The 27,710-nt window shown below is 42.2% G+C and overlaps 1 protein-coding gene and 2 pseudogenes across 11 annotated transcripts in view; all 3 read right to left on the bottom strand.

Annotated features, from left to right (window-relative positions):
• The window catches only part of TDRD5 (tudor domain containing 5), a 94,121-nt gene extending 81,886 nt beyond the window's left edge, over positions 1-12,235 (bottom strand). For 4 of the 11 annotated variants that reach the window (XM_028850921.2, XM_015122658.3, XM_028850934.2 and 1 more), the window contains exons 1-4: positions 11,729-12,077; positions 11,039-11,284; positions 10,030-10,437; positions 8,085-8,275 (exon numbers count right to left, since the gene is read on the bottom strand). In XM_028850921.2, the coding sequence (XP_028706754.2) occupies positions 8,085-8,275; positions 10,030-10,437; positions 11,039-11,270 (831 nt within the window). In that variant the 5' untranslated portion in view covers positions 11,271-11,284; positions 11,729-12,077. Of the gene's footprint in view, positions 1-8,084; positions 8,276-10,029; positions 10,438-11,038; positions 11,285-11,728 lie in introns of all 11 variants that reach the window. The other 7 variants (XM_002802035.4, XM_001115299.5, XM_015122686.3 and 4 more) reach the window with 6 other exon arrangements.
• A 2,340-nt stretch (positions 12,236-14,575) lies between these two features.
• Positions 14,576-16,976, bottom strand: LOC106994627 (arf-GAP with GTPase, ANK repeat and PH domain-containing protein 1 pseudogene; annotated as a pseudogene).
• A 10,594-nt stretch (positions 16,977-27,570) lies between these two features.
• LOC114674776 (U5 spliceosomal RNA) lies at positions 27,571-27,665 on the bottom strand (annotated as a pseudogene).
• Between the last annotated feature and the right edge of the window lie 45 nt (positions 27,666-27,710).

Raw genomic sequence — 27,710 nt, 5'->3', positions numbered from 1 at the left:
ATGGAAGGACATTAATAAAGAAGAAAACTACAGATCGATATCCCTGACTAACATAGATGCTAAAATCCTTAACAAAAATACTAGCTAACCAAATCCAATAACATATCAAAAAGATAATGCGCCATGATCAAGTGGGTTTCATACCAGCGATGCAGGGATGGTTTAACATATGCAAGTCAATAAATGTGATACACCACATAAACAGAATTAAAGACAAAAATCACATGATCAACTCAACAGATGCAGAAAAAGCATTTGACAAAATCCAGCATTGCTTTATGATTAAAACTCTCAGCAAAATCGGCACACAAGGGACAAACCTCAACGTAATAAAAGCCATCTATGACAAACCCACAGCCAATACTGGATGGGGAAAGTTGAAAGCATTCCCTCTGAGAACTGGAAGACGACAAAGATGCCCACTCTCACCACTCCTCTTCAACATAGTACTCAAAGTCCTAGCCAGAGCAATCAGACAAGAAAAATAAAGGACATCCAAATCAGTAAAGAGGAAGTCAAATTGTCATTGTTTGCTGACAATATGATCATTTACCTTGAAAACCCTAAAGACTCCTCCAGAAAGCTCCTAAAGCTGATAAAAGAATTAATCAAAGTTTCCAGATACAAGATTAATGTATACAAATCAGTAGCCCTTCTATATGCCGAAAGTGACCAAGCAGAGAATCAAATCAAGAACTCAACTCCTTTTACAATAGCTGCAAAAATAACAAAATACTTAGGAATATACCTAGCCGAGGAGGCAAAAGACCTCTACAAGGAAAACTACAAAACATTGCTGAAAGAAATTACAGATGAAACAAACAAATGGAAACACATCCCATGCTCATGGATGGATAGAATCAATATTGTGAAAATGACCATACTGCCAAAAGCAACCTACAAATTCAACGGATTCTCCATCAAAATACCACTATCATTCTTCACAGAATTAGAAAAAACAATTCTAAAATTCATATGGAACCAAAAAAGAGCCCACACAGCCAAAGCAAGACTAAGCAAAAAGAACAAATCTGGAAGCATAACACTACCTTATTTCAAACTATACTATAAGGCCATAGTCAACAAAAAAAGCATGGTACTGGTATAAAAATAAGCACATAGACCAATGGAACAGAACAGAGAACCCAGAAATAAACCCAAATACTTATAGCCAACTGATCTTCGACAAAGCAAACAAAAACATAAAGTGGGGAAAGGACACTCTTTTAAACAAATGGTGCTGGGATAATTGGCTAGCCACATACAGGAGAATGAAACTGGATCCTCATCTCTCACCTTACACAAAAATCAACTCAAGATGGATTAAGGACTTAAACCTAAGATCTGAAACTATAAAAATTCTAGAAGATAACATTGGAAAAACCCTTCTAGACACTGGCTTAGGCAAGGATTTCATGACCAAAAACCCATCAATAAGAAAAAAACAAGCAATCCCATCAAGAAGTGCGCTAAGGACATGAACAGATAATTCTCAAAAGAATATATACAAATGGGCAACAAACATATGAAAAAATGCTCAACATCACTAATGATCAGGGAAATGCAAATCAAAACCACAATGAGATACTACCTTACTCCTGCAAGAATGGCCATCAACAAAAAATAAAAAAACAGATGTTGGCATGGATGCGGTTAACAGGGAACACTTCTACGCTGCTGGTGGGAATGTAAACTAATATAGCCGCTACGGAAAACACTATGGAGATTCCTTAAAGAGCTAAAAGTAGGCCGGGTGCGGTGGTTTATGCCTGTAATCCCAGCACGTTGGGAGGCTGAGGTGGGTGAACTGCCTGAGTTCAGGAGTTCACAACCAGCCTGGGCAACACAGTGAAACCCCATATCTACTAAAATACAAAAAATTACCTGGGTGTGACGGCGTGTGCCTGTAGTCCCAGCTACTCAGGAGGCTGAGGCTGGAGAACTGCTTGAACCTGGGAGGTGGAGGTTGCAGTGAGCTGAGATTATACCACTGCACTCCAGTCTGGGCGACAGAGCAAGACTCCGTCTCAAAAGGAACTAAAAGTAGAACGACCAGTTGATCTAGCAATCCCACTACTGGGTATCTACCCAGAGGAAAATAAATCATTATACAAAAAAGATACTTGCAGATGCACGTTTATAGCAGCACAAATTGCAACTGCAAAATCATGGAACCAACCCAAATGCCCATCAATCAAGTAAATAAACTATGGTGTGTGTGTGTATATATATATCATATATATATCATATATATCATATATATCATATCATATATATCATATATATATCATATATATATATGATAGACTACTACTCAGCCATAAAAAGGAATGAATTAATGGCATTTTGCTGTGACCTTGATGAGACTGGAGACTATTATTCTGAGTGAAGTAACTCAGGAATGGAAAACTAAACATCATGTTTTCACTGATATGTGGGAGCTAAGCTATGAGGACGCCTAGGCATAAGAATGATACAAAGACTTTGGGGACATGAGGGGAAGGGTAGGAAGGGGGTGAGGGATAAAAGACTACAAATAGGGTGCAGTGTATACTGCTTGGGTGATGGGGGCACCAAAATCTCACAAATCACCACTAAAGAATTTACTCATGTAACCAAATACCACCTGTACCCCAACAATCTGTGGGGAAAAAAAAACAGGCAAAGCATAAACTAACTGAACTAAAAGGTAAAATAGACAAATCTATAATTATGTTTGAAAATTTCAATACTCCTCCCTCAGTAGTTAATTAAAAAACAGTTAAAAAGAAATCCTCAATGACATAACTGACTTAATTGACATTTATAGAATATTATACCCAAATATTGCAAAATATTCTTTTGAAGTGAATTATGAAACATTTACCTAGATAAACATATTGAGCCATATAATGAGTCTCAATGAATATATAAGGAACAAAATCTATGTTGTTGGACCACAATGAAATTAGAACAGAAGCATCTCTGAAAAAAAATCCCCAAATATTTGGATATTAAACAACACACTTCTAAATAATCCATGATACAAAGAAAAAAACCAAAAGGGAGATCAGTAAATTTTGACCTGAAGACGAGTTTTCATATCAAATTTGAATTTCATATCAAAGTTTGGGAGATGTAGCTATAGAAATACTTAGAAGAAATTTATAACCTTAAATGTTTACATTAAAAAGGGACCAAAATCCATGACCAAACTTCTACCTTAAGAGCAAAGAGGAAATTAACCCAAAGTAAACAGAAGTTACAAAACAATTAGAACAGAAATCAATGAAATAAAAAGTGAAAAAATAAAAAAAAATTATCAAAACTAAAAACCTGTTCTTTGAAAAATACAACCATGCATCTTTTAATAATGGGGATACACTCTGAGAAATGCATTATTAGGCAATTGCATTGTTGCACAAACATAGAATGTATGTAACACAGACCTAGATGGTATAACCTTACTACACGCCTAGGCTTTATGGCATTGCCTATTGCTCCTAGGCTACAAACCTGTACAGCATGTTACTGTACTGAATACTATAGGCAATTGTAACACAGTAGTATTTGTGTATCTAAACACAGAAAAGGTACAGTAAAAATACAGTATAAAAGATAAAATGGCATACCTGTATAAAGCACTTACCATAAATGGAACTTGCAGGGTTGTATGTTGCTCTGGGTGAGTGGGTGGTGAATGTGTAGGCCTAGGACATTATTGTACACTACTGTAGACTCTATATAAACATCTTACACTTACGCTACACTAAATTGATCTTGTCATGTGGTAAGGTGTTCAGGGACAATAATATGCATGGAGCTGTCATCATCTATGATAACAATGCCTTCCTTCTTGAATACCTCATGAAGGAAATGCCTGAAGCTGTTTTACAATTAATTTTTTTAGTTAGGAGTGCACTCTAATGATATAAACTACAGTAAAAACACAAACCCATAACATGGTTGTTCATTGTCATTATCAACTATTATGTACTGTAAATAATTGTGCTATATATATGACTGTCACCACAAATACAAGTGTTGCATTGCACTATGTTGTTACAACAGCTACATCACCACCAGGTGGCAGGAATTTTTCAGTTCTATTATAATTTTATGGAACTACTGTTGCACATGCAGTCTTGTTGACACAAGTGTCATTATGTGGAGCATGACTGTGTATAAGTGAATAAATCTTTAGCAAGACTTATATGTGTGTGAGAGAGACAGAGAGAGAGAAGGAGCAACCATCACAGACTCTACAGACCTTAAAATGTTATTGGGGGAACATTATGAACAACTTTATTTCAATAAATTTGACAGCCTAGATGAAATGGACAGCACCTTGAAAGACAAGGTACCAAGGCTCATTAAAAAAAAAAAAAAAAGCAAGCATAAAATCCAAAATAGCCCTATATCTGTTAAAGAAACTGAATTTGTTGTTTAAAACCTTTCTGCAAAGAAAGCTCCAGGCCCAATTTAGTTCACTGATAAATTCTATGAAATATTTAAGAAAAACAAATACCAATGCTACACAAACTCTTTCAGAATAAATAGGTGGAAAAAATCTTCCCAACTCATTTCACATGAGGCCTGTATTAAAATGATTCCAAAACGAGATAAAAGCATTACAAGAAAACTACAGAATATATCTTATGAACATAAATGCAAAACCCTTAAAATATTAGCAAATTGAAGGTAGCAACATATAAAAAGGATACTATATGATGACCAAGTGGGATTCATCCAGAAATATAAGGTTGGCTGAATATAAAACCAAGAAAAGTAATTTTTTTAAGTCCTATAATAACTTCAATGTATGGAGAAAGAGTATGACAAAATTCAACATACATGCATGAAAAAAAACCTGAGAAACTAGGAATAGGAGGGAATTTCCTCAACCTGATAAAAGGCATCTGAAAAGCTACAGTTAATATCATAATTATGAAAGACTGAATATTTTCCCCATATAGTTAGGAACAAGTTTTTCTACTCTCACATTTCTATAATATTATATAATACTAGAGAGCCTACACTGTGTGGTAAGGGTTGGAGGAAAGGAAGATAGATTGAAAAGAAGGAAGTAAAACTGTCTTTACTCTCAGATGGTATGACGGTCTATGCAGAAAATCCAAACTCTACAAAATAGCTGCTAGAATGATTTGAATTACAGAACTGAATTTATCAAGTACCATGACTCAAGGTCACAGGATACAAGGTCAACATACCAAAAAAAAAAATCCAATTGATTTTCTATTAGCAATGACTAGAAATTTTAAATACCATTTATAATCGCTAAAAAATATGAAAGGTATAAAGGATAAGTTTAACAAAATATATGCAAGCTTTATGCACTGAAAACTATAAAACATTGCTGAGAGAATGTAAAGACCTAAATAAATGAAGATATACCATGTTTTTGAATCAGCAGACTTGATATTGTTAAGATGTCATTTTTCCCCCAAACTTATCTATAGATCCAATGTGATTCTAAAAAGATCACAATCTTATTTCTGGCAGAAACTGACAAGTTGATTTGTATCAAATTAAACGTATCTGCAAATGCAAACCTAGAATATCCAAAGCATTTTTGAAAAAATAACAAAGTTGCAAGACTTAACTAGTCATGGGCTGCATTATGACTTAGGGTCAACAATAGACCACCTGTATGATGGTGGTCCCACAAGATTATAACACTGTATTTTTTCCGTACCTTTTCTGTTTAGATACACAAATACCCCATTGTGTTACAACTGCCTATGGCATTCAGTGCAATAACATGCTATAATGGTTTGTAGCCTATGAGCAATAGGCTATACCATATAGCATAGGTGTGTAGTAGGCTATATACCATCTAGGTTTGTGCAACTGCATTCTATGATGATCATACAATGATAAAATCACCTAACAACACACTTCTCAGATAATATCTGTTATTGACACAAAACTATATATGACTAAGATATTATAAAGCTACAGTAATAGATAGTACAGCATTGGTAAAAACAGACATGTAGATAAAAGGACCTGAACAGAGTCCCAAAATAGAATTACAGATGTGTGAGGTCAATAGATTTGATAGAGGTGCCAAAATAATAAGGAATAACTGTCTATATGCAGAAAAATTTGATCTGTGCCTGGTACCTTATGCAAATCTGGCTTGAAATGGATAATATACGTAAATATAAGAACTGAAAACATAAAACTTCAAGAAAACGTAGGAGAAAATCTTTGTAACTTCAGATTAAAATCCATTAGATAGGCAAGAATAAAAGAAAAATATGGACCAGGCATGGTGGCTCATGCCTGTAATCCCAGCACTTTCGGACGCTGAGGCAGGTGGATCCCGAGGTCAGGAGTTCAAGACCAACCTGACCAACATGGTGAAACTCTGTCTCTAATAAAAATACAAAAATTAGCCAGGCATGGTGGCAGACGCCTGTAATCCTAGCTACTTAGGAGGCTGAGGCAGGAGAATCACTTGAGCCCGGGAGGCAGAAGTTGCAGTGAGCCAAGATCACACCATTGCACTCCAGCCTGGGCGACAAAGCGAGACTCCCTATCACCAAAAAAAAAAAAAAAAAAAAGAAAAGAAAAGAAAGAAAAATATGAATAAATTAGACTGTATCAAAATTAAAGACTTCCACAACACACAGGATCAAGGAAATGAAGAAGCAAACATAGGCCAGGAGAAAATATTTGCAAAACATGTCTCTGATAAGGACTTATATCTAGAATATATAAATTTTTCCAATTCAATACAATGACAACACAGTTTTATAAAACTGGCAAAATATTTGAATAGACACTTCAAAAAGGTAAATGCAAATGGCAAACACGCATGTGAAAAGATGTTCAACATTATCATTATATTATTATGATCCAACTTAAAACCATGAGATAGCACTACACACCCACTCAAATGGCTAATATTTTTAAAACTGACAATCCCAAATGTTAACAAAGATGTGTAACAACTACAACTCTCATACATATTTCATGGGAAAGGAAAGTCATACAGCCACTTTGGAAAACAGTGGCAATTTCTTATTAACATACACTTACTATATATGATGCAGTAATCCAACTCCTAGGTATTTACACAAGAGAAATGAACTATGTCCATACAAGATGTATGCAAATATTGATAGCGGCTTTATAAGTAAAGGACCAAAGAGGAAATAACCCAAATGTCATCTAATGGGGAAGGGATAACAAATTTAGGTGTATCTGTATAATGGACTAATACCAAACAAGAAAAAGGAACAAATTACTGATATATACATCTTGGATGAACCTCAGAAGTATTCTACTAAGTTAAAAAAGCCAAACACAAAAGCTTAGATACTGTTTGATTCCATTTATACGAAATTCCTGGAAAGTCAAAATCATAGAAAGCAGTGGTAGTCTGTGGCTGCAGTTGGGGAAAAAAAACTACAAAAGTGGCATGAAGGAGCTTTTTTGGGGGTAATGGAAACGTTCTGTTTTTTATTTTGATGGTGATTACATAATTATATATTAATCAAAACTCAAACTGTACGGTTAAAATGAGTAAATTTTACTACATGTAAATTATGTTACTAAAGCTAATTTTAGTAGAAATCAGGCATTTTCATGTTTTGAACTTAATGTCCATGTACTAGTTCTGAGCTCTAACTTAAGTTGTTAACATGATGATTTAGCCAGGCATTTATCGGTTATATTCTAATAGATTTTATTCAAAGTCCTTCAGCATTTATAGTCACATAAAAATACCAGGATTATTATGCTCAGGAGCAGCCATTCAGAAGATATTCATGAGGTAAATTACAAATATGCTTCTGTAACTTTGGTGAGGAACTGGAACCAGAGATACAGGTTTGGGAGTTGGGAGTCATTTGCAGAAAATAGTGGAAACCGTGGAGTTGATACAATTGTACTCTTCTTTCACTCCACTTCTCACTGCTTACTAATCTACAGAACCATAGCAAATGCTTAGTCAAATTTGAAATAACTGAATGACTTCAGTTTTTAAAAGGTCAATTTTTCTATCAGATCAAAGTGTTAACACCACTGAATTTAAAAACATCATATATTTATATCTCCAAACTCTTATCTCTCACCTGGTTTAATTTTTCAGTATGATTCAGCCTTGAAGTCTCCACTACATTTAACTTGGAAGTCTTTTCCATGCTCATTATTTGCTTCTGTGGTTCCATGTTTGAAGTGGGTTGTGAAAAGCATGCCTTTGCTACCGGAAAGCCTGCGGAGTATGACCCTTGTTTCATTCTAAATGGCTGGGTAAAAATTTTACCTTTTGTGAGTAATAGAAGAAGAGAGAAAAATTGTCACTAGCACCTTCTATTTCATTTTCTGGTGGCTACATATAGAGGCTACTGTGAGCTAATTGCCTTCAACTTAGAAGTAAAAATCAATAAAAGAAAGCTTACAATTTTATATCAAGCCAAAACTTACATATAGTATAAGTTATTAGTCATCCATAGAGGAAGAGAGAGGTCATAACTGTTACCAAAAAGGTTGGGGCTATCTAAAAGTCCACTTAAGGTCACCTGAATATAATTACAGAGAGGTGGGATTCAATACGTAAAAAGCTGTATCCTATTTAGGAGACAAAAAAGTCTCCAAGGAGCCTGCTTAGCACTATGCTTTTCAAACTGGAAAACCACTAGTAGTACCACAGTTCTGGGAGGATGAAAAGCTACAGAATAAAGTATAAATTCTTCAAGATTTGTAGGAAGGGGGAATACCATTGGAGAGGTGTATTCTGTTGTATGACATGAAAGATACATCACCAGACTTCACCACAGCCTAGCTCTTTCTTTACCCTAAGGCCAAGTTCATAAACAAAACAAAACAAAACAAAAACCCACCAGTTGACTTCAAGATATCCTGACGATAGAAGTAGGAACCATGGATGGAGAACATGAACAAAATCACTGGAAAGGAATATTCACCCCCCACTACTCAATAAATTGGTAAAGTGCTTTCTACAACTCAACCTCTTGCACGTTTAATAGTATGAGTTAGTCCTTCCAAGTTTTAGGACTTCAAGAATACTGATAAAGTTGAGGGCTAGACTTGAAACACTTACTGGCCTCCAGAGCCTTCCCTATCCAAGTATATCCTCATATCCTCAAACTACATCACCCAGCACAGTGTAAATATTGGTTTATAAATATGCGACACATCCTCATGGTTCACCTACGTTAATCTAAATACAGATTTTAGAGAAAAAGAAAATCACTGAAATAGGCACAGAATGCTCCCAAGTAGGCTCCGGCTATGCTCAGTGTAGAAACCATATATTGTCAAGGAAGATACTATACAGATGGTCACATTGGTCTCTTGAGCCTTTAATGTACACAGCAGCTGGGCAGAAACTCACTGCATGGGCAGCAATAACAGCTGGGTATCTAACTCTAGCTGTACCACTTTTCCAGCCATGTGGCTTTGGAAAAGCCATTTAATTTTCCTGAGCTTTGATTTCCTTATCTATAAGACACGGTTACTTACCCTACCTAGTACGGTAATGAGAATGCAAGGTAAAATGCTATACAGATAAGGTGGTTATTATTACACCACAAAAATTACCAAAGTGTCCCCTAGGATAAGCCCCAGTGATGGCAAAGATTAGCAGGGTTAAGGCTAATCATTTAAATATTTTAACTTTTCATTTTCCATATAGCTTATTTACATGAGCACATTCATGTAAAGTTCACTTACAGTGTTATAGAGAGAGGTGATCTTGTAGTTTTTAAAATAACAACAGCTACCACTTATTATCAGCTTACTAAATGCCAGAGACTTTACAGAACTCACCTCATGTAAGGTCCTCAACACAACCCCGAGAGGCAAACATTGTTATTTCTATTTTAAAGATGAGGAAACTAAGGTTTAAGTAGATTTAAGTAGATTGAACAGTTTGCCCGGGACCACTGAGCTAGCAAGTAGTAGAGCCAGGCTACAACTCTAACAAACTCATGGACCTTAGCCATTACACACCCCTTTATGTGCCAGGACTGCTCCAACACTTGCTCACATGCATACCTGCTGGACATCCTCTCTGCTTTTCCTCTGTTACATTCTTCTTTAGCATCAACAAAGAACCTGCTCTGGTCTGCTCTACAGAAATGACATCTGAAGCTGCATTCAGCACTTCAAACATAGAGAGAAATCCATATTGCATGTACTGGAATGATCGTCCAAATCTTTTGGCAAATGCCTTTTCAAAATCAGAAAGGAGAACAGGAGATAACGCCAACAGGTCCTTCAACTCACTCTTCACAACAGCTGGAAGAATAGGGGCAACCCTTCCTCGGTAAGGTACTCGCCGATGAGATCTTGGTCCAGAATAAACACTAGGTCTTCCCTTATGCATGGAGTTTCGAACCTTATGGCTGCTCCTCTGTTTTGCAACTAAACTTGCTATTCCTTTGGTAGATTCATCTGGAATGGCTAAGGAGATGTGAAGAAAAGAAATCATATTTAGGTAGAAAACTTACTCCCTTTTTTATCCTTCGTATCTGTGTTTATAGTTTTTAACTCTCCAAGGAGCTGTTTATCCAGGCAGCACGATAAACAGTAACTCTTGATTCCTCGATTTCTTGCATTTTAGGCAACAGCTTGCTAGCTCTTCTACCAGCTGAAGAAAAGATAATGTGTTATTACTACAACTAATTCACTCCTGACAGATCTGAAACCCTTGGGATGAAGTGCAAACTTCCCTACAACAGTTTTTTCTTGTGCTTCACGGAATTTAAAACATGTTTTTATAATTAAGAAGTTCTTTTTTTATTTCTCCCGACTTAAGGTCCAATAACCTGAAATCACATGTAAAAGTGTAGTTTTTGTGAGTGCACGATTGTCTGGGGAATGGTTCATTTTGCAGAGGTTCTAACTTTGCCCACAACCTCAAAAGCACCTATGAGTCTCCCTCCCCAGCCAAATTAAAATCCACTGGCTGGGATACATAAATAACTGCAGAACTAGAATAATTATTTACTAAGCAATTGTTTTTATTACAAAGTTTACAGACCTTCAAAAATCTTAAACCTACCTTTCAGTATTACAGTACCACCTGCACCGTGGCAGACACTAACAACATCAGGCATGTCCAATACCAGCTCCATAGTGGACCGATACCCAAGGATTCGGAGTGGTAGATGGTTGCCAACCATCAAAAGGTACTCCTTCTCCAACTCCTGTGGGCTCAAACCATCCTTGGTGGAAATGAGAAGTGATCTTATTTCCTTCCGCAGACATTCCTGTATACGCTCTTGTTCAGACATTGTGTCCTACAGGACTGAAGACAGAAACGCAGCTCATGAGAAAAAGGGGGCAAACACATGAAAAAAGATTTTTTTTTAAACAACCAACAGTGGGATACAAATAACTGAGACGCCTGTTTTAAGGGTAATAAGGCAGAAGCAGTACCCAGAGGGTGTCTTGCGGATTGCACGTGGCCGGGCGATTCAAGCCCTGAATCTCCACCTGCGTTGATTAAGCTACAGGTGTCAAGAACTCTGCCCCTGGCCATGGGGAGGCGTTAACTGGGGTTCCTGTCGGGTGTTCGACTCCAACGCAAACTTCCTATGCGAAGCCTTCAGGGGCTCCTCGGGAACCAGGACTAAGAACTGAGGCCAACGCAATGCCGCCTCCGCCCTGCAGCGCGAGGGCCCCACGGAAAGGCTCCCGCCGCACACCTCCGGCACCCCAAGCCGAGGGGGTGCTCCCCGCTCCCTCTTACCTGAAGGTATCGCCAATCTTCGCCCGCCGCCTACCTGGTCTAGGGTTGGGGTCCCTGCCCCTCCCCCAGCATCTCTCGGTGCCCCTCGCGGGAGCGGGGCGTGGCCCTTCCACCTGCCCTGGCGGCTCTCTGCAACCTGAGGTGAAAAGGAAGGCGAGAGGCGCCAGGTGAGGCGCCTTTCTCGGCCCGGCACCGCCCAGCTGCCCGTCACCCGTCTTGCCCCCACCGCGCCCTGACGCCAACACTGCCGTTGCGGGCCGGGTAGAGACTAGGGCGCCCTCTCGGAAGCGGCGCAGGAAGGTAGCTGCGACGGCCGCCCCGCGCGCCTGCGCACCGGCGCCCCCTGACTGGGAGGCCGATCCCGGGGCGCAGCGTTCCAGCCCCGAGGGCACGTGGCGGGTGGGACGGTTGGGCAGGATTAGCCGCTCGGGGGTCAGGTGTGAGGTCCGCCCCAGTCTCAGGAGCCGCTGGGCCGGGCTGCAGAGACGGGCCGCCTTCCAGGATCCCAGGCGCCTACCTCCTCTGAAGTGGTGAGAAGGTGGGGCTACAGCACTTAGACCAATCCAACCACCTCCAGAGCGGGGGCCCGGCCGGGCGCAGGGAGGGAAGCGGACCGTGTGGGCCTCAGAATCACCTGCGGGACTATTTAAGAGGAGAAAAGGATGCACGGGTCTGATAAGCAGAGATTCTCATTCAATAGCTCTGGATTCATTTGAGGAAAATCACAGACAATTCTGATTCTTGGTGGAGAATCCCTGCAGAGCTCAATGCAACTCTGGCTCCCTGATGAAGGAATGAGTGGGGCTAGGAGACCTTTTTAAATGAGTGGACAACATTCTAGGTGCCACTGGAGATTTATCTGGATATATTTGTTGGTTTGGTAGAATGAGCCAGATTTACAAAGTCCTCGAAAACCAGAAAACAGTAGTTTAAGAGATACAGAATAGGGAGGCATTGTATAATAGAAAGGCTTGTACCTTAAAACGTACAGTCTAATTAAAGAAACAAGACAGACCAAAATAACCAAATAATTTGAACCAACAAAGAGGCTTGAGCACACACAACGACCTTATCTTCCTTCTTTTTTTTCCCCTATAAAATGTAAGGTTTAATATATGAGAGCAAGGAACACCTCGAAGGCTGTGCCAGCGCGTGTGGCTTCGTGTTTCTGTGCTACATGAGACTAGTGTCCTCGTCTTCCATCGTGACAACCCTTCTCTCTCCACCCCCCCCCCCCACAGTGCCAACAGGCTCTGGGCAAAGCTACCCCGTTTTCTTTTAACCTAAGGGATGCCATGGTTTGGCTGACTACGTTTGACTACCCCCACTGATGTCTGAAGTGGCCAGATACCGTGGCGATGGAAATCAGGCGAGGTACTGGCATGGAGGGTGGGGGTGCCGGGTCAAGGTCGTCTGGGTTCTCAGGAGCCAGTTTGTGCCACAGAACTATCGGCAGCTGCCTTTGTAAGGCACCTCGGGTTGGCATTCGGAAAAACCACCCCGTCTTGCCAGAGCCCCTTGGTCTTAGTTAGCAAAAGCCGTATCCGATCTAAATCATGCTTTCAATCATGAGAAATCACATTCCTTCTTTTCCCTTTCTAATGTATTCCAGTGTGTCTTTTTTTTTCTCAATTTTAATAAGCAAATTGTACCATCGTCTTATTCTGAGATGCTCCTTTTTAAAAGCTGTAGATCACATTAATGGAAGTGTTTACTGCTGGGAATATTTTCCATGTACAATGATCTGTAACCCTCTTAACTAGTTTAACTAGTTGCACATTATTAGTTCACATCCAGTTCAATTCATAAATTAAGAGAGGTGCCATTTGTCTGTAAAACAAATCAATATATATTTATGAACTTCTTTTATTCAAATATATTTTCACACATCTTAACTAAATACATAATACAGAAGCCCGTGTGGGTTGGGCAATGTGGCCCAGGAAGGCCTGAGACTAACACATCCACCTCGGCAAAAGGACAGAAAAGATCTCTTATGGTTGGGAAAAAATAGCCTTTTGTGTGTTTATTTAGTTTACAAAATATACTCAAAATGCTATTATTAGCTGAATTTGTGATTTCCTTTTGAATTTCTGAGTTATTCTTATTTTTCCCATTTTGTTTTTGTACCAAGGAGACCGCAGTCAAAAGAAAGTTACTCGGCAACTGATTTCCTTTGAACTGAAAAATTCAACAGATACTAAATTATGACAGTGATTCAGAAAGGAGGACTCCAGGGGCTTGAAAGAACATGTCTGGGATAATATGATGCTTCTAAGAGTATTGCGATCACAACGTGGTAAGCACCAGAGCATGCTGCATAACTACCTCCTTGGCTAATATGCTTTCTTCTTGGTGATGACCAATCATCTTCTATTAAACAGCAGTAATGCTGGAAGAACTCAACTACACAAGTGTAATGAAGCCAGTATTCTCCCTGGACAGATTACCTGCAACTGATTTGACACATACCATGATAAGGGCTTCAAACCTGACAAACTCTGTACTTGCTTCTGATTTATGCCATCAAGCTCCTCAGAGAAGAGATGGAATCCAAGTGTTCCATTTGGTAGAGGTGAAATGTACTGATGTGCTTAACTGCCAGTTAAGGAAAGTTGCCCCTTCTCCTTGTTCCTCACCTCCCCTCGCCCTCAGATCCACATCCCTTGTGCCACCAGGACAAGGGTCCTCTGCTGTGTGCTATCATCAAAGAGCCAAGGCCTGTCGCTCTCTCCTGCTTGTGGTTTAGGGGAGTTTATGCAAAGGAGCTGCTTCTGCAGTCTCCCAGCCGCCTCTTCACCCCTTGAGGATGTCCAGGTTTTGTGATTTTGTTTGGGGTGAGGGTGGGTGGGTGGGAGGAGGAACCACCAGGAAGAGGAGGGGATGCGACAGGACTCATGTGTTGCGACTTCCAAGTGAGTATGCTGCAATGCTGCCGCATCCCGGGTGTGGCGGGCAGGCAGGCACGGCTGTTCCTCAGATGATGGTGGCTACCCTCCCGCTGCTGTTGTTCCGGTTATTGTTTCTCCTGGACAGGTTAGGGGTAGCCATGAGCACTCAGCGCTCGTCGGGGCAGCCATACTCCAGCAGCACATTGATGCATTCCTGCCTGGAGGCCTGCCAGGTGTAGGCCAGCGCTGTGTTCCCATGGGCATCTCGGACCATGATGTCCACCCTGTACCAGATCAGGAGCTGCGCCAGGACCACATTTCCCTCGCGGCAGGTCAGATGCAGTACAGTGCAGCTGTCTCTGTCTCCCTCCCCAAAGGTTTCTTTCACCTCGTCCCAGGAGCCGTGCACCAGCGGCAGGATGGCTGTCCACAGGTCCTCGTCTGTGGTGGCCCACAGCAGGTGCTGGCCCAGTGACAGCTCCGTGCAGGGTAGCGGGGCCAGGAAGAGCTTCTGCTCGTACTTGGCATGGATCCACTGTTCCTTCTTTTCCCTTGTGGAGTCTACTGAGGGTTTTGTCCACCCCTGGCTGCTCTCTTCCCAGACGTTGTTGAGTATCTCATTCCCAATGAATGACATCATCTCGATAAGCTCAACTGGCCAGTCATCCAGGTCCAGAGATCAGACTCAGGAAAGGTGGGTGCCAAGATTCCAGTGGATCACTAAGCACTTGATGCACACGAGCACTCCCAAGTTCAAACTGGCCCAGTTAGGATTCTGGGTCTCACAGTCCACACAGTAGGAGTTCCCGTGCATGTGTCGGATTGACTGCAGGGCCATGGCCTCGCTCTGGTTCATCAGCTGGGACTTCTTCTTGCTGCTCTTGCACGACTGCAGGCTCGCCAGGCTGACCAGGATCTGGCACTTGATGGCTTGGACCCAGGTGTACCACTCCTCATTCGTCGTGGTTTCAAAGTGCCACGTTTGGCCAGTGAGGGACACAATGATAAACTCAAAGTTTTCTTGTTCTTTGGTAGTGTCAGACAGGCCATCAGCTTTGAAGTTGCTGGTGGTTTTCTGCCTACAGTGCTTCTTTCTGTTGGTGTGAGGGGAGGTGGGCTGGTGGTGCTGGAGTTACTGGGGTTGGAGCATACGGAGTCACCCAGCACCATGTCACTGCTGATGGCCAAGTTTGTAATGACTGTAGCCTCACTCCACTGGTTGACTGGAGACTGAGTAGGAGCGCTGGTGCATGCCATTTGGTTGGCTGTTGAAGAAGACCAGGCTGATGCTGCTTGCCATCTGAGACCCAGATGCACTAGTGACATTCCCTGAATTGAATGAGATGTGTAAACTCCTCATGTACTTGATAGGCCATTGGTTTTAGACCTGGAGATGGGCATGCAGGCCGACGTGGCTTAGGGTAGCCTCTTCCCTGGGACTTTCATGGTAGTTCTCAGAAGGTCAATCTCCTTACCATGAACATTCTGCATGTAATCATGTAAACTTGGATGATAGGTTCGCACACTATTGTCACACAGGGTGACATTATTTCTTTTTCCATTCTTTATTCAACGATTTGCCACTTTGCTTCAACAGCATGCCCGGTATAATTGGCATGGCTCGGCTGCTCCTGATGCTGTACACACGATTCTCCAGGCCTTTCTTCTCTTTGGGTCGCTCCCTTTCTGAGAGGTGAACCGGTTGGACCCCCACTTGGAGTGCTTAGGGGCATGGGCGTGTTGGCAGTGGGAGGAACATCCATCTGAAGTTCCTTCTGGCTGGTGCTGGGAGTCTGTGGAATGGAGGAGGAATAGTCACTTAAATTCCCACCTCCATTATTTATCTAGCTGATGTGCATGGGGGACACCTGTGCAGAACAGATGGCGGAATGGCTTGGAGAATTGGGCAGCGACTTGCGGGGTCCTATGGACAACTGCTGCTTCTTCCCTGTGGCAACAATCTTCTGGGCAACCTCCTGGAAGTCCCTCTCCACGTTCAGCCGGTACATAGCACACGTCTCGTAGTACGTGCACCGCTTCAGGCCATTGAAGCGCTTCCTTGCCCTGGCATCATCAATGACCCTCGGGTTAGTGAAACTTATGGCATCCTGGGTTCCCACCAGAACCAGAGGAGTCTCGCTCATGTTCCGATAGTTGGCCATCTGACTGCAGTAAACGTCTGGAAACTTATTTCATCCTCCAAGCTGAAGACAAATATAACTGCGTCCACCCACATGGCAAACTGCGCCTCCGGGGAGGGGTCCCCTTCGTCACTAATCAGCAGCAGATAGCTCTGTCCATCAACAACAATCTCTTTCTTGAACCTGCCACCACTTTGAGCTCCGGGACGGACAGACTCAGCGTCCGTTCCTAGCTGTTCACAAAGGCATCTTCCATGGCAATGACGTGCTCCCAGATCTGGTTCTGCAGCACCGGCTCCTCCACGCACCCCAGCAGCTCACAGGTGGAGTAGACGTTGTGGTGGACCCACTGGAAGCGCTGGATGTCGGCCCGGATAGCAGCCGAGTTGGCCAGCTGCTGCCGGTAGTTTATGGTGCAGGCGCCACGCCCGGAGCCAGCATCCCCCCAGGAAGGCGGCCCGCGGGCGGCGGGCGGAGGAGGCTAGAGAAGAAAGGCACGGGCGTAGCAGGCGCGGTGGTCTCAATTCATAGCCGGGACGAGCGGCCGGCAAGCCTGCTGCGAGCGATCGGACCCCAGCGTCCCGGGTCAGTACGTCACCAGGGGGAAGCGCGCCCCCACTGCCCCCACCTGGAGCGCCCCGCGGCGGGCGTGACGGGCCCAGGAGGAGGCTCGCTGGGGCGCCTTCCTGTGACGCAGCCTCTTTCCAGCCCTAGGCCCGGCTCCGCCGAGCAGCCATTAAAAGCCCTGGCATCCGCTGAGCTCCCAACTCCGAGCCCCGAGCGCCGGGGCCCGGGGCCAAGGGCCGAGGGCTGATCCCCGGTCAGTGTGGCTGCGCCGCTCCTGGCGCCTGGCCTCGGCCTTCTTTCTTAAATCTGAAGACATAATGCTTTTTTTTTTTTTTCCAGCCAAGGGAACAAAATGTTCCATCAATGAGCCAGGAATATTGAGGAATCCCTGAAAGATAGAAAATAAGACTTATGGACTGGCTTATAGCAGAATGGGCAGGGCTGAACAGCAAATTAACAAAAAGGAAAATTATAAGACATGGAAAATGGATCTAAACCTTGCAACATTTGAATGACAAAAATTGTAGATACGAAAACCAGCAAGAATGATGGTGAGGGTTGGGGAGTTAAAAAGAAGAAAATGTCCCAAATTTGCACCAAAACACGTCTTATTAAAAGGGCCCACTCAGAGTTCTCAGAATAATTAATGAAAAAAGATCTTGTCCTAGGTAAACTATAAGAGAAAGAGAATCAAGAGATTTTTATATGGAAATGTTACCTATAAAACAATGGAAATTAGTTTGCCCTTGAATTTCTCAATGGCAGTATCTTCAGGGCTAACTCTGGAATCCTTTAGGGTAACCAACATTGAAGTGAGAGAAAATAAAAACATCCTCAGACATGAAACGATTCAGAAGGTTTATCATCTCACTGAATGACTTGAAAGCGACTCCTGCAGAATGAACAACGAATTACAAAAAAGATGTCCCAGATTCTCATCCCCAACAGATGAGGCAACAGACATTGAGCACATACTATGTGCGCTCTACACAGATTATCTCATTTTCTTCCCAGTAACTCTGAAAAAGGTACAATTATGACGCCCATTTTAAAGTGAAGAAACTCATATACAGATGTGAACCAGAATATATGAGTGATAGTCAATAAAAACATAAAATATATTATTGAATCAAAAAGTTATTGGTGCATAATATAAAAAAGAGTTTTTACAAAGATATTCTGGAGTTAAATCCCAGATCAGTAACTGCAAAGCAAGTGGCAGAGGCTGTGCGAAGTTGCTTCATTAGAAAGACTCCATGTGGGAACAGTAACTACCCTTAGAGTCCCCACTTGATTGGGTTTGCAGTAACCAAGACCTATCAGTCATCTGTGGCAGCTGATCTGTGAAGTGAACGGGAATGAGGTGGGAACCATCACAGTAGTATCTTTCTCTCCTTTGATGGTAACACGTATCTCTGCAGTTCTCCAGGAATATGGCATTGCTTTTGATGTACTGTTTTGGCACCCCACTTAGTACTTCCTACCGGAATAGCCCTTACACCATGGGTGAGTGTACCAATGTAGGAATTCTGCCAGTTGCTAAGATTACCTATTCCAGCTATTCACTTGGCAACTAGGGCCCTTAACCACAGGATGAATTCACAGTCCCACTAGCCCTGCCCAAAGGTGAACCTGGGCCAGAATTCAGTTCTTTTGTCACCCAACCTCTATAAGCTCAAAATGTTGATGGCAAACAGCAACACTTTGGGTCCCAGAAATTAGTGTTAGTTTGGGATTTGCATATGATATTCACTAAAAAGTTTGAGTATTTCCTTTTCTCCAGAGCAGTTATCTATAAGGGAGCACAAACTCTTTGGGGAGATGAAAGTTTGCATGCAGTCTTAGGTACAGTATTTCCACAGCGTCCTCATTCAAGAATATTTGGGCTATGCTCAAAAGGCTGTGGATCTGGGATCTGATTTAATGCTGGTAACAGGGTGACAAGTTGTATCTCCCTTGCTCAGGAGAGGCCTCTGTTCCCCAGACATAAAGCTGTGTTTTGTGGGTTGATTTTTGGTTTCTTTAGAGACAGGATCTCACTCTGTTGTCCAGGCTGGAATGCAGTGGCATGATCGTAGCTCACTGAAGACCTGAACTCCTGGGCTGAAGCAGTCCTCCCTCCTCAGCCTCCTGAGTAGCTAGTCATGCATGCTCCACCATACTTAGCTCTAATTTTTTTTTTAACTTTTTTTTGGAGGGGGAGGTAGGGGTCTTGCTATGTTGTTGATGCTAGTCTCAAACTCCTGAACTGAAGCAATGCTCCCACCTTGGCCTCCCAAAATGCTGGGATTATAGGCGTGAGTCACTGGCTGGTTTGTTTTTGTTATATAAACCAAAAAGACTTAATGGGTTATTTGTTGAGTTCATTCCTTGGGTTCCTAAAATTACTTAACCACAACCAGAGAGCTCCTGGGCCAGACCAATGTATTTTCCACCCTGCTGCCTATTACGATGACTGGAGCCCACTGTTCTTCTGGTAATTAACTCCCTCCACATGACTGCCTCCCATCCTTGCTTGCCTGTGGGAGTGTATTTTAATTTGCAGCTGCTCCTCCCAGCATTCCTGCCCTAGAAAACAGCTGAGAGAGAGAGAGAGAGAACCCCAATTTGGGTCCCTCGGATGCCATTGTTCAAGTCTATTTCCTGCAGCAATGACTCCAAGCCTTTGCCTTTGCTCTTACATTTCTTACCCTACTCCTGCTCTACCACTAGATAACTTTGCTCCAAACCATCCAGAGTAAATGGAGGCTCTCATACATGAACCCCCTCAACTTTCAGCCCAGTCCTCTAAACTAGTCCCCATCATGTCTTTCCTTCTGGTCTCGGGGGGTGAGGGGGTCATTCATCCTACTCTTGATTTTATCCCCCCAGCTCCTCTAGGATCGTGACCTTACCCTTTGGTTACTATTACACAATGCTGTATATTCAATGCTTCTTCACAGACTACTTTCCTATAGCATAAAATTATGCTCTGATCCTACATACACACAACACAGACACAGAGAGAGGAGAAAGATAGCAGGAAGGAGAAATAAACACTTTCTCTTGAACTACCTCCCACTCCAGCCTTTCCTTTGTGGCCAAATCCTTAAACAATCTACACTCAGTTTTTTTCCCACCTTTTCATCCACCATTCACTACTCAGTCCATAGCAATTAGCCTGCTACTCAGGACATCTTTCTTTTACCAAAATCGTCAATGGCAAACCTACTAATTGACAAGTTTTACAGACTTTTCATCTTACATGATCTCTGCTGTTTACTGTTGGTGTCTCCTCCCTTTCTGAACATCTCTCCTCTGTGGGTTTCTATGATGCTGTTGCTCTGGCCTTGGCTCCTAGCATTCTGCTCTATTTCCTGCTTTTGTTATTCTGTTAATGCCCATGTACGTTTAATACAGGGTCTGTCCTTGGTTCTTTACCTTTTTTTTTTTTTTTTTTTTTTTTGAGAGCAAGTCTCACTCTTGTCCCCCAGGCTGGAGTGCGATGGTACGATCTTGGCTCACTGCAACCTCCACTTCCCAGGTTCAAGTGATCCTCTTGCCTCAGCCTCCCAAGTAGCTAAGATTACAGGCGCCTGCCACCACGCCCAGCTAATTTTTGTATTTTTAGTAGAGACGGGGTTTCACCATGTTGACCAGGCTGGTCTCGAACTCCTGACCTCAGGTGATCTGCCCGCCTCAGCCTCCCAAAGTGCTGGGATTACAGGCATGAGCCACCACGCCCGGCCGGCTCTTTGCCTTTTTATCCATTCCCCTCTTCCTAGGTCAGCTTTCTCAATCTCATAGTTTTAGCTTTGGCTAATGCCTTCCAAACGGCATGTTCATTCATGCAACAAATATCTTTTAGCTCCTACTGTGTGCCAAGTACTGTCCTAAGAGATGGGACTACAACAGTAAGCAAAACAAAGTTTCTGTTTTTCTGGACATTACCAAAGACAAGCATTAAGCAGATAAAATATATAACATACGACATCAAGTAATGATAAAGGATCTTACAAAAAATAAACCAGAATAAGACAGTGAGAATGGGGCTGCTGTAAATGGAGTATTTAGAAAACACTTTTGTTTAACCTGTATCATACTGGCTCTCAAAGCGTAGTTCTGGACCAACAGCATCACCTGGGAACTGGCTAGAAATGCACATGATCAGGCCTCACTCAACCTGCTGAATCAGAAAGTAGGGGTGGGGAGGATGAGTCCAGCAATCTATGCTTTAACAGGCCCTCCAAGTGATTCTGATGCATGCTGTAGAGGAGTTTCCCACCTCTGTTGCCCCAAATCGATTACAGGTGTGCAGTCTAATACTAATTTTCTCAGCCCATAGGGATAGCTTTAGGGTTGGGGGTTAGAGAGATGCCGGGAACCTCCAGACCAAAGTAGCCTACACCCAGACTTTTTAGAAGGCAACCAAGTGGGATTGGCTGGCGTGCCACAGGCCTCCAGGTGGCATGGTAAAAGCCATCCAGCACTCACTGATCTGCTGCAAGAAGCTAAGCACTGTCAAGGACCTGCTTCTGCCCTCACTTCTGGGTGAAGTTTGTGGTCCCTTGCACAGGCAGACTGCACAGCACAGAGAAAGACAGGTGGGGAGTCTACTCTAGCTGCACTGCGACAGCTCTTAATAATGCATGTGTTGGGCTCCCTAGAGCTTCTTTCCCTTCCTTTCTTTTCCTTTCCTTTTCCCATCCATTCATCCATTATTTCACTCACTCATTCATTCAGTTCATTCATTTATAAATAGAGACAGAGATCTTTCTAGGTTGCCCAGGCTGGTCTCAAACTCTTGGGCTCAAGAAATCCTCTTGCCTGAGACTCCCAAAGTCCTGGGATTACAGGCATGAACCACTGTGCCCAGCCTCATTATTATTTGAAATACATTTTATTTATTTATTTATTTATTTATTTTTGAGACGGAGTCTCACACTGTCACCCAGGCTGGAGTGCAGTGGCACAATCTCGGCTCACTGCAACCTCTACCTCCTGGGTTCAAGCCATTCTCCTGCCTCAGCCTCCCAAGTAGCTGAGACTACAGGTGCGTGCCACTATGCCCGGCTACTTTTTTTGTATTTTTAGTAGATAACGGTGTTAGCCAGGATGTTAGCCAGGATGGTCTCGATCTCCTGACCTCCTGATCCGCCTGCCTTGGCCTCCCAAAGTGCTAGGATTATGGGCGTGAGCCACCACACCTGGCCATTTTGAAATAAGTTTAAAGAAAAAGCTGATTAGATTTGACACCCATTCACATTATCACAAGAAATATCAAAATTACATTTGTTGATGACAGAAATTAGATTCTTTAAGTTTAACTGCTGTAAATTTTTAAGTGATTGTAAAAATTATTTTTAAAGCTTTTAAAATTGTGGAACACGTTTCTCATTCATGGTAACAAAAATATAGAGTTCATCATTTAAAAAATTTTGATTAGGAATTTTATATAGTCATTTCAAACATAAAATTTATATTTATGGAAACAAACGCAAGATTCTATTTTAAAATTTTAAAATATTTGTATACAAATTTAGTTTACTGATATTGAATCCCTAACACTTTTTAAAACTATGATTATATATCAAAAACTAATTTTTTCTCCAAGCCCTATACAGATACCCTCAAATCCCCTCAAGTTGCCCCAGTATGCTATTCAAATGTATCATTTTCTGTCCTTGAATGGGAAAAGACTGGAAGCACTGCGCTAGGATCACCCTCTCCCTCTCCCTATCTGTCCCCTCTTCTCTCTGCATCCCTTCCCTCCCCACCATACCTCTTCCATAACACTGAACTATAAAGGGACAAAATAGAGTCCTCAGGGTCACACAAGCCAGAAACAGGAAATGTATCTTTTTTTTTTTTTTTTTTTTTTGAGACAGAGTCTTGCTCTGTCGCTGAGGCTGGAGTGCAGTGATGCAATCTCAGCTCACTCACTGCAACCTTTGCCTCCCGGGTTCAAGCAATTCTCTGCCTCAGCCTGCTGAGTAGCTGGGATTACAGGCACCTGCCACCATGCCTGGCTAATAATTTTTTTGTATTTTTAGTAGAGACGGGTTTCACCATCTTTGCCAGGCTGGTCTTGAACTCCTGACCTCGTGATCCACCCGCTTCAGCCACCCAAAGTGCTGGGATTACAGGCGTTAGCCACTGCGCCCAGCCCAGCAATGTATCTTTAGTGAAAAAAAACCCAGAAAGATAATAAAGTATATTGAAACCATCGCTGGCCAGGATCACTTCGCCATGTGCTGTTTCCTCTTCTGTGTTTTTCTCTTGAAAATCCAGCACAGGATGCTGGAGCCACAGTCAGCAGCTAGTGAAAGAGTCAGGATCTTGGCTTCAGAAACATAATCCCTCCTGAACTTTAAACCTAAATATTTCATTGCCCACTGTACATTTCTAGACAGAATCCCTGCAGACACTTCTAGCTCAATACCTCTGAGGCTGAACTTGGCCCACCCACCTTTACACAAATCTGTTTCCTCTCTTGTATTCCCTCAGTTGGATGTCAGCCCCATTCACCAATCACTTTGATTGGAGTCCTGAGAGTCATCACTTGTCCCTGTAAACATAACTCATATCCTCCCTCTCACCTGGACTGTTGCAAGAGTCTCCTCACTGGTCTCTCTCTGCCTCCATCCTCTTCCCATTTCTTTTTCTTTTGCTTCTTTTTTTTGAGATAGAGTCTCGCTCTGTCACCCAGGCTGGAGTGCAGTGGCATGATCTTGGCTCACTGCAAGCTCTGCCTCCCGGATTCACGCCATTCTCCTGCCTCAGCCTCCCGAGTAGCTGGGACTACAGGCACCTGCTACCCCACCCGGCTAATTTTTTTTTTTTTTTTTTTTGTATTTTTAGTAGAGACGGGGTTTCACTGTGTTAGCCAGGATGGTCTCAATCTCCTGACCTCATGATCCGCCTGCCTTACCCTCCCAAAGTGCTGGGATTACAAGTGTGAGTCACCAGGCCCGGCCCATCCTCTTCCCATTTCAATTCACCTTCCACCTTGTCCATAAAGTGACTCTTCTCAGTTGCAAATCTTACCATTTTCCTTGCTTATAATGTTTCAATGGCTTCTTTTGGCAATAAGATAAAATATAAATTCTCTTATAAAATAGAAATTAAACATAAATATATAATTCTCTTATATGAAAAGGCTTTTCATTTATTGGGCTGCCTAGCTCTCTGGCCTCCTTTTGCCAGTTTGTCAAGCCACTGATTGACCTGCTATATTTTGTACTGTTTCCTCTGGCTGGAAGGCCCAGCTCTCAAAGTCCGCCTGAGTATCACCTATTCATCCCAGTATGGCCCAAACTGGATCTCCTCTGACTCCACTCAGGTAATGTTACTCACTCCCTTCTTTGTGTTCTCACAGTACCATATAGATGAGTGGTTCTCAACCAGGAGCAATTTTGTTTGATGCCACGGGGCAAACACTTGGCAATATCTGAAGATAATTTTGGTCACCACAACTAGGAATGAAGTGCTACAGGCATCTGGCAGAGGCCAGGGATTCGGCTAACAATGCTGCGATACTAACGATGCTGTTACAATGTACAAGACAGCCCTCCACAACAAAGAATCATCCAGTCCAAAATGTCAGTAGTGCTGAGGTTGAAAAACCCGGATGTACCACACTTTATCACACTTGTCTGTTTACATATCTGTCGCTCCCTGTTATACTATACGCTCCTCAAGGGCATGCACCATGTCTTACCTTTAAATCCTCAGGAGTGAGCAGTGCAATACATGTAGTAGGTGCTCACTAAGTATTTATGGAGTGAATTAATGAGAGAGAAGTTAAATAAGTCTCATCTCATCCCTGCACCTAACAGGCCAACACCTGCATTTCAAAGCAAAGAGGGTAGGAACATAAGATGCTTGGGGGCAGAAGAGTTAGGGGATGTGGATCAACCAAAGCAGCTGTAACTTCTGATCAGCTGCTCAGCCTATTAAGGTTGAACTCTCCATCTTTCTCAAGTCCTCTATCCCTTCATGGTCCCCACTTCATAACCCCATGAGACTACCAAATTATTTTCATTTTCTCCCTCAGAAATATTTCCTGAATCCAAGCCATCCCCACTGCCAAAGCTGCAGATCAGCCTGTCAGTGGCATCACTTTCCTATACCACTATTGTGCCCTTCTATTTAGTCTCTCTGCCACCTACAAATTGAGAAAGTCAAATTCAGTAAGTCCTTATAGTTTCCAGCTCTAAAAGGATTTGTAATGTCATGTAGTGCCAATCAATTCCAGCCTTCCATTAAATAATCCATATAAATCAGTATTCATGCCTTCACTTATTCGTATGGATATAATACTTCAAAACACTAACTGGGAATAAGTGTAATACTTTAGAATAAGAGTACAATACTTTTGTACTCTTTCATAACCTTTCATCTTGGAAACATAAACTCAAAAGTAAATAGCTTTAATTGATCCTCCCTTTCTTCTAGTAACCCAGTTCCCACAGATCAGTTTCTTAACAAATCCAAACAAGGAGTAAAACATTGAGAGTTTCAGAATGTGTGCATAGCATATTTTCAGCAAAGAGATGAGCAACACTTTCAATTAAAAAGGAATCTAAAAGAAAACAGCAGCATCCCTGCAAAAGTAGATGAGGACAGCCAGCTGGACTTACCTGCTAACTCAGCACTCCCCTCCCCAACTCCTCCACCTTCCAGCCATGCTGCATTGACCTTTTTATCATGGAATGGTATGCAGCTTCTCGGATGTTGTCTTTGTCACTCATAACCCCAGCAGACTTGTGTTATAAGCAGCTGCTTATATTGCTGTTAGGTAAAGATATAGAACACGAAGTAATGATTATGTAATTTGTCAGTGGTCAAAGAAACCAAGGAAATTGAGCAAAGGTGACTGAGAACAAGTGTCTAGTATGGGCTCCAACACCCAGTAGGGCCTTTTCCCATTGGTTTTTCTCCTACAAGGAATTCCTCTCTTATTGAAAGACAGTACAGTTTCAAGAATATCATTTGACCAGATATCCTGCTCCATTCTTGGAGTGAAAAAACAGATGTGATTTTAGTATAAGAGTCTAGCTAGGGACGTGGATGAAATTAATTTATAACAGGACCAAGCTGAGGAAAAACATTGGTAAATGCTACAAATAGTTTCTCGCTTTGTCTAATGGGGAAATCTCTACAGGATGATAAAGATGCTAGCTGTGTTTAATAGCAAATGTCAATTCAGGGGAATATGAAATAATCATGATACCTTTCTCTCTATGAGCCAAACGCAGCTTTGGAATTTTTCTCACTATAGTGTTGTAGGCAGAAACTATCAACTGAGGAAATACTTGTCCTCCTTAGGTAGCCCATGCAATGATCAGGTTTAGACAGTAAAAAAACCTATTTAAATGACTGGATTGCTCATCTTTTATTTACTTTACTCGCAGTGGCCTAACCTGGAACATATAGAAGAAAGTAGTGGAATGGTTTTTCCAGATGCACTTCAGTTACTTCAGGTCCTCAGTCTTTAATAAGGTTTTGGGAGAGAAAAAAAGCTATTGCTGTGTGAATTCAATAAATATTGAAATATTTTAAAAATCAGTGAACATTATTTCTGCCATCATGTGATCTGAACTATCTGAGTAGTATCATAAATCTTGGGTGATGGGTTATCTTGACCAACCTCCCTTTCAGTAAGAATCAAATTATTAACAGAAAGTGAAAGAGAGAGAAACCTATTCAATGTTTCAAGTCCCTCAGAAGAGGGTGAGGCAGCTCTCCAGTTCGTTGCTAGATCCAGCCTGGCCAGTGAACCCTGAAAAAGCCCAACTCCTGCTTTCATCATGGAAGCACGAGACAAAGTGTCCCTTCCTAAAAACAGAAGTTAGACCAGATCCCTTCCTGCCTATGATTCTTCAAGAAGCATTGCATCATCAACATCAGGCGTAAGCGTTAATAAAGACGCTAAATAATAACAGAGACGAAACGCATCGCAAAGAGAGTTTCCTTTCATCCCTTTTTAAATGTAAATACTCCCAGGAGGAATCAACCAGCATCATTACGGGTTAATGCATCTGTAGAACAACTAGGGCCAGGATATAAAATAAGAAATAAGTAGGGAGGAGAGAAAGGCATCCTTGAGACGACTACAAGAAGGAAAGTTGGGGGTTGAGGGGAAATTTCTGATTTTACCTTAAAGTCACCCTAATTCGATGACTTTTTGTGGTTTTTTTCTTTTTTCTTTTTTACTTGGCCCTGCCCAAGCAGGACCTAAAAAAAAAAAAAAAAAAAAAAAAAAAAAAAAAAAAAGTTACTAACAGCTGTTACTCTCCACGGAAATCTGCAGTAAAAGGCAAAAGATGTATTCGTTCTGAAGAGAAACCAAAGCCTGCGATGAGCTTCTGTATCTCCCTCAGCCTTCTAGCATGACGTTAG

Source organism: Macaca mulatta, chromosome 1 (genome assembly GCF_049350105.2).
Source record: "Macaca mulatta isolate MMU2019108-1 chromosome 1, T2T-MMU8v2.0, whole genome shotgun sequence".
Lineage (NCBI taxonomy): Eukaryota > Metazoa > Chordata > Mammalia > Primates > Cercopithecidae > Macaca > Macaca mulatta.
Note: the sequence above shows the minus strand (reverse complement) of the source record. Positions and strands in the feature narration are given on the sequence as shown.